The 7980-nt window shown below is 37.3% G+C and overlaps 1 protein-coding gene across 1 annotated transcript in view; it reads left to right on the forward strand.

The window, feature by feature from the left end:
- LOC136874347 (uncharacterized) overlaps window positions 1-6926 on the forward strand; it is a 129588-nt gene extending 122662 nt beyond the window's left edge. Inside the window, exon 13 of the mRNA XM_068227762.1 lies at window positions 6775-6926. Within this exon, the coding sequence (XP_068083863.1) occupies window positions 6775-6926 (152 nt within the window). The remainder of the gene's footprint in view (window positions 1-6774) is intronic.
- The last annotated feature ends 1054 nt before the right edge of the window (window positions 6927-7980 follow it).

Raw genomic sequence — 7980 nt, forward strand, 5'->3', positions numbered from 1 at the left:
ATCAGCACCACATCCAGGATATTTTTCCCTCTGGTTGGTTCCATCACTTTCTGAATCAGCTGTCCTTCCCATATTAACTTATTTCCCATTTGTTGGTCATGCTTCCTGTCATTTGCATTTCCTTCCCAATTGACATCTGGCAAATTCAGATCTCCCGCTACAATCACATTTCTTTCCATGTTGTTTCCCACATAGCTGACTATCCTATCAAATAATTCCGAATCCACATCAGTGCTACCCTTTCCCGATCTGTACACTCCAAATATATCAAGTTGCCTATTATCTTTAGAAATGAGCCTTACACCTAGAATTTCATGTGTCTCATCTTTAACTTTTTCGTAGCTTACAAATTCTTCTTTCACAAGAATGAAAACTCCCCCTCCCACCTTTCCTATCCTATCTCTACGATACACACTCCAGTGCCGTGAGAAAATTTCTGCATCCATTATATCATTTCTCAGCCATGATTCAACTCCTATTACAATATCTGGTAAATATATATCTATTAAATTACTTAATTCTATTCCTTTCTTTACAATACTTCTACAGTTCAACACTAACAATTTTATGTCATCCCTACTTGATTTCCAGTTCCCTGTTCCCTTATCACCGCTCCCTAGGCCATCCCGTTTCCCTGAATGTACCTCCCTATTACCCTTCCAAACAAATTTCCTAACTTATACGTACCACTGCGGTTTAAATGAAGGCCATCCGAGCGCAGATCCCTTTCTCCTACCCACCCATTAGGATCTAGAAATTTCACTCCCAGTTTCCCACATACCCACTCCATAGTCTCATTTAAATCCCCAATCACCCTCCAGTCAGTATCCCTCCTACACAGTATTCCACTAATAACAATCTCCGCTTTCTTAAACTTCACCCGTGCTGCATTTACCAGATCCCACACATCTCCAACTATGTTGGTACTTATATCAGCTTGCCTTACGTTGTTGGTACCAACGTGAAACACTACCACCTTCTCCTTTGAGTTTTGAGTTTAGTAGCACTGCAAGATCTGGTGAAATATAAAAACATAAGTTGCAGTGTTATTAGGTTAAGAAAAGAAGGAATTTTCATGCAAAAATAATTGAATTGTGTGAATCCAGAAGTTTCAATGGTATATTTCACCTTAATTTTTAACTACATAACTCATAAATCCAGTCTCCTCGAATATATTTTAAGATTCTACCTTCTTTTTTTTTTTTGAGACTAGTAAGCAATAATCACCATAATATTTAATAATAATAATTGTTACAGGGATACCCATGGAGCAGAAAGAGGTGAAAGAAGGTGCCGGGGGAATGGGTCTATTTACAATATTAGAGTTAATTTAAAACTTCAACAAAGGTTATATTTCTTTAGAATTTCAAAAATCAACAAATAACAGTGTAACAGGTACAATTAGCAATTTAGAATCAAGTCAAGGAAAATACAATATAGTGAATTCCACAAATCCTGGGCTTCAAGCCCCTTTGCTTTACGATTCTTGAGCTCTCAGCTCAAATTTACAAAGGGCACAAATTTATTCAAGGGCAGAAATCCCCTAATTCATAGAGCACTTGCTCCCAAAATACAATATCTAGCCTTCCAGAGGCATTCGTTACAATCACAAAATTTGAAAAAGAGCTAACAGGCTCTCAGTTTCTTACTGCGTACTCAAGGCAACATTACATCACTCTTTGGTCTCTCAAACCACCAGTTACAAAATTGAACTTACTTTTACAGGGGTATCAAATACCCAACCTATTGGGCCTTCGTGGAATAAGAATAACAGGTTAAATTAGTGGCCCGAACACAAAAATGAATGGAGGCGTCTACTTGCACTCCTAGATATGAACACCCAAAAAAAAAAAAAAACTAAGTGGCTCTAGGCTGATGAAACAGGGGCTATTCCCAAACTACTGAGGTGACTCGTATAGAAATTACATTACCACATTACAGAATGAAAAACAGTTATGAAACGTAGTCACCTCAAACCAAGATGAATGGGGAGCTCGAGAGGGTACATCACTCTCTATCCTCGATTTACAGTTAAAGATTTATGAAATCTTTACATTAGCTGGCAGAAAGTTACATTTTTAGAAAAGGAGGTTACATAGTTAACGATTTGGACCTTTCCCGTGCTAATTTTGAATGCGCGGCGTAGAGGTGTACCTCCCGATACAACAACAACAATAATAATTGTACCGGGAGGTACACCTCAATGCCGTGCATTTAAAACAAGCACCTAAATAAACTCCTCTATAGGTGAAACAGTGAAACTGAAACTACACCAACTTAGAAATTTACTCAGAAGATGTCACCACAGAAATAGGATGTAATTTTGTTATTGTGAAGTTTCCTGAACTGACTGAATTTCTACTAGTTTTGTTTGCTATCCATCAAGAAGTTTGGACATTCTTCCACAGATGACACTACTAAAAACTATGAGCATGCACCCTGGTGTGGCGTATGAGAACTTATAATTCAAAGAAGTTTTGTATTCATAAGTTGTTGTTTTTTTTACTGATTGATGTTCATTTATTTTTGGGTTGGCAATATTTCCTTTTTATTTCCACCAGTTTTGAATCTAGCCAATCGCTAATTTCTGTAATTAATTTTCTACCAATCACTGGCTTCTTGTTTGATCCTGAAATGTAACTTTGAATTGGACCAATTAAATTGAGAGGGTGTGGCTGGTTTATTCCTGAATGATCTCGAACCTTCCCTGAGGGTTTATAAACTGCGGCTTTTCATGTCTCTTGGCCAATTGATCGTCATCTTACTGAGTGTGTGTGTCAGAGCAGGAGGCGGGCAGCCTCTTTCATCGGTCAGCATTACATCTACAAGGTAATGGCCACATAACATCTTTCTTTCTTGCTAACTCCGCAGTTTAACCCGAGGGAAAGCTCTGAATCGTTAATCATGTAACCTACTTTTCTAAAAATGTAACTTTCTGCTGGCTAATGTAAAAACTTCATAAATTCTTTAACTGTAAATCGGGGATAGAGAGTGATGTACCCTCTCGAGCTCCCCTTCATCTTGGTTTGAGGTGACTATGTTTTGCAACTCTTTTTTCTTCCTTTCCGTAATGCATTAATTTATCCTTACACGAGTCACCTCCATAGTTTAGGAATAGCCCTTGTTTCATCGGCCTGCTGCCCTTTAGGTTTTAAGTGTCCATATCTAGGAGTGCAAGTATTCGCCTCCATTCATTTTGTGTTCGGGCCATTGATTTAACCTGTTATTCTTATCCCACAAAGGCCCAGTAGGTTGGGTATTTAATACCCCTGTAAAAATATATTCCATTTGTAAATAGTGCCTTGAGAGGCCTGTAATTGAAAGTTGAGGTTGCCTCGAGTAGGCTTGGAAAACTGAGAGCCTGTTCGCTCTTTTTCAAGATTTTGTAAGATTTATAAATGTCTCTTGAAGGCTAGATGTTGTAATTTTGGGAGCAAGTGCTCTTTGAATTTGAGGATTTCTGCCCTTGTATAAATTGTGCTCTTTTGTAAATTTGAGCTAGTAGCTCAGGAAATGTAAAGCTAAGGGCTTAAAGCCCAAAGTGTTAAGATTCTAAATCTTGGATTTTGCCCCATCTTGTTTAATGATTGCTACTTGTACCTGTAATATTGTCATGAAAAAATTGTTGTGTTTGAAGTTCTAAAAATATAACCTTCAGTTTAAGTTTTAAATTCAATTCTTGACATTGTAGTTAGACCCATTCACCCCAGCACCTTCTTTCACCTCTGCATTCCACGGAAATCCCAAAATAATAATAATAATAATAATAATAATAATAATAATAATAATAATAATAATAATAATAATAATAATAATAATAATAATAATAATAATAATAATAATAATAATATATCTATTATACTTTATTTCTATGCATTACTGCCACACCTTCCACTGTTCAGAAATCTCACTTAACTTCTATGATGTCATGGATTATATTAACTGTTTTCAGTTTTAATGGTGGGTCATTTTTCTTTGCAGTGTACATTCTTATGAAAATAACTAATAGTAATTACTATGAGATTAATAATAAAAATCACTAACAATATTCCTTATTCCAATTGTATTCTCTCCGACTATAATCACAGGAAATTCTAAATATATGTAATGGTTGTTGGGATCAACGAGGCCTTCGATCCCAACAACCCTTCATATCCTAATTCCTACAGACCACCCTAAAATCCTCCCTATACACCCTATCCCCACTTCATTATCACCGTATTTTCATCTAATCCACAAACCAGCCACCTCCATAAGAACAGACTGTACCAAGGTAAACCCTCGTATTTAATCCTACCACACCAAGCGCATTCCCTACCCCACCCCTTTCCAATATGGTCATCGTCTGTGGGATTAGTTATGTGCCTAGACAACCTTCGGGCTTACCACACCATTAGTCCGACAGTCTTGCCATATAATATTCATTTTAAGTATTCAATGTCTTAATGTGATTCATAATTTCACCGTCTATCATTGCATGTACACGTACTTTAAATGTTTCAACAGGAGTTAGTAGGACACAGTTTGCATATTTTCATTTACGTTAGATCAGCTCAGGTTTTTTGTTGTATTTATCATTTTTCCTATTCAGTTCTGTGCTTCTAGTGTACTCAAAATCCAAATGGAAATCTTATGTCCAAAAAAAATGAATGAATAAATAAATAAATAAATAAATAAATAAATAAATAAATAAATAAATAAATAAATAAATAAATAAATAGTAGCCAAGAGGCCCAATCCTTCCTCCATCTCTGTTATTTTTCATATCCTTTTATCCACCTCCCTTCTCTATCACATCTCCTTAACCAGCCTGCATCGCTTGGCCAGAGATAGGGTTTTGCTCTTTAGGTGGCCTGCCCCACCACATCAGAGTGGGAATGAAAGCTTTATAATAATAATAATAATAATCATAATTAATACATGTCACAGAGTGAAGTGGGCCTCAGCTTAATAACGGTTAATTTTGGTTAGCCTTGCAGCTCTATGTGCTGTAGGCAGAGGTGCTGGTCCCTACTATTGGTTGTCCTGAGAATGATTTTCCGCAGTTTCCCATTCTCCTGCACTAAGGTGAATACCAGGACGTATTTTATAGGCCACGGCCGCTACTCCCTCGCCTTCTCCATACCAAATCATCTGTTTAAATCTCCGTAGTCTGTGAGAGGGTGTTACCCTCTAGGAGGTCCACCATATCTCTTCAGGGTATGGAATGAAAGCTTGATTTTTAAAAACTTTAAAAAATACACATGTTACATATTTTGTGCTGGATAAAAGCAGAAAAAGTTTTTTCCAAAATAATCCCAGAAAAATTAATGCCACTAATTTCCCAGTATTCTTCTTCTTCGTGCCCTATCCGATCTCCCATACACTGGTGATACATATGGAGAGTATTCTTTAGTATTCAGCAACATGATAGAGTTCTCAATGCTTTTATATCCATCCTGTCTTAACAGGCCTAACCTTAAGGCATGATGTTCACCTCCTGTCTATTTCTCTGTGCGCTCCAATTTTACCTTTCAGAATTAGTTGCAAAATTGCAAATGTTTCATTGCATAACGCATGCCCCCAATATGCACTTTTTCTGCATTATATGGTGATCAGCAGTTTTCTTTAGCAGTTTGCTCTCTGTAATATGTATTCACCGGGGCTATGTTCAACCCATGATCCATAGTTCTAGAGATTCCACTTGCTTGATAGTGGCTTGTTTTAATGTCCAAGCTTTGACCCATAGAGCAGAGTAGGCCAAATGTAACATTTAACTATAGACCTATGCTGCTGCTATAAGTTTCAAATTTAAAACATCATCACACAATAACATCCTCATTTTCTTTAATGTTGATCTTGCTATTTCTATTCAGTTTCTAATTTTCAGGTCTAGGTTTAAATGGCCTGTTATCTGTAGGCCTTCAGCACTACTAGCAGGAATTACTGTGTAATCATTCAAACAAGAAATATGAGTAAATCATTCACTGCTTGCTTTTAACCTTTTCACTCCAGTGGACTGCTATAGCAGTCAGGAGAGAGCCATGCTGGATAGCTAGTGGACTACTGTAGCAGTTGTGCGGGAGCGATGCTACACGGTTCTGTGTCGTTCGTCTCTTCTGTGCTTTGCTGTGACAGACCGCTGGAGAAGTTTGACCTTCATTATATCTAGTGGTTATCTTGCGAGTCTTTAGTTAATAGCAGAGTCACGAGAAGTTGGGGGCAATTAGTCAGAAGGTAAGGGTTCGAGTGACCTTCACCCTCATCATTTGCTGTATAATTATAGTTCACTGCCAGTGTATTAGCACTTCTATATGCAGCTTCAGTGCATTGTGGTACTGTATTTCAAAATGCATGAGAAACTGTATACTGCGGATGAAGTTCTTATCCTCGTATTGGGTAGTGACTTTGAAGAAAGTGAAGAGAGGAAAGATGTAACTCTGTCAATGCTGTGTTCAAAGTCAAAGATCTAAAAGGATGGGACACTCTGCATGACTGAAGATGACTAATACTTGCACAAACAATTTGAACTATTTATAGATTTTTTAAATAGTCAACCTGTCATTTCTTAACAATGTGAACAAATGTGAGCAAGATTGTAGAGAGTAATAAGTATCCCGTGCAGCGAGCACAGCCAGGTGCCATATATACTCGTCCCTGAAGCCACACATCTGCCCTCGCTTTGCCAGACTGAAAAGGTTAAGAGGTCTCATTATCAATGATATTTACTACTATGCTAACTGACTAATCTGTTATGGTTTTAACGTTCACTGATCTTATATTCTTATTCTGCAGGTTTGGGATGTGTTCTCCTCGCACTACTTAGTCTTGCTTTGGTGGTGTTGTGCTACCGAGTTCGGCGCCTCAACAAATGTGTGGATGCCACCACTCCATCGAGCCGCTATGACCACGATTCCTTTATGACTCATAAGGGACGGATAAACTGAGGATCCAGACCTTTCAAAGTGGTGTCAGGATGTGCTTTCTGTTAATGTTCTTACTTTCTCCTTCCTGATGTTATTATATAACAATCATGGAGATGAAGAAAGTGGAGGGAACATTACTGCTATAAATAAGCGCGAGGGAACTTTGAAACCATTATATATACAAAGATCAAATGAATGCTGGAAAACATGTGTATGACTTGATTTATACAAGAGTTTTTGCTTACTGATTGTATTCAAGACAATGAGGCTTGATGGAGACTCATCACTCTTTCAGCTTACTAGACCTTTATGAAGGAGCATCCATCACAGTTTCTTTCCATATGAGATATGCATTCAGTGACCAGATAGGTCTGAGAACGAAAAGAACACATACATATCCATCTGCAGAGGAATGCAGCACTAATGTAATGAACTGTATTAAATCATCTTGTAGGCATATATTTCATTATAGAATTGTGTAACCACCACAAAATACTGTTTTCCATTGCCTGGATAGGGATAAGAGTTGGATTTCAACCATAAGACAGCGATATTTGAACATCAACTGAATCAGAAAAGAACTATAAGCTTTCGAAGACTTATGACTCACTGAAGAATGCATTTAAGCCAGAACAGAATAAGTCATCTTGTATTCGGGCATGAATTTGCAGTACGATATCAGACTCTACAACAGCCTTGCAAGGCTGTGTGATTTTCATTTCTTGTAATCCTTAAAAAAACTCTTTTCATCAAATGAAGAAGTAAAACGGGTAGTGTTTGATTGTTGCCTAGTTACAACAAAAGTGAAATTTTCTCTCACAGGTCAATCCTAATACGTTCATTGTGAGAGAAAGGATATTTTGTGCATTAGGACTACAGTGAAGATCTTTTTCATGTAAGTGTTCCTGTTCACCATTCAGATACATCACATTTTCCAGACTTTGTTTGAAGGGCTCTTGTATATATAGGGAAATAATGGAACTTTAGATGTCTTCTGAAACATCTGCTCTTTATAAAAGAGCACTTGTTTCAGATTAAATGATTATGACACCTTAATTCTCTGCAACATCTTCAA

The sequence above is a fragment of the Anabrus simplex genome, chromosome 5 (genome assembly GCF_040414725.1).
Source record: "Anabrus simplex isolate iqAnaSimp1 chromosome 5, ASM4041472v1, whole genome shotgun sequence".
Taxonomy (NCBI): Eukaryota; Metazoa; Arthropoda; class Insecta; order Orthoptera; family Tettigoniidae; genus Anabrus; species Anabrus simplex.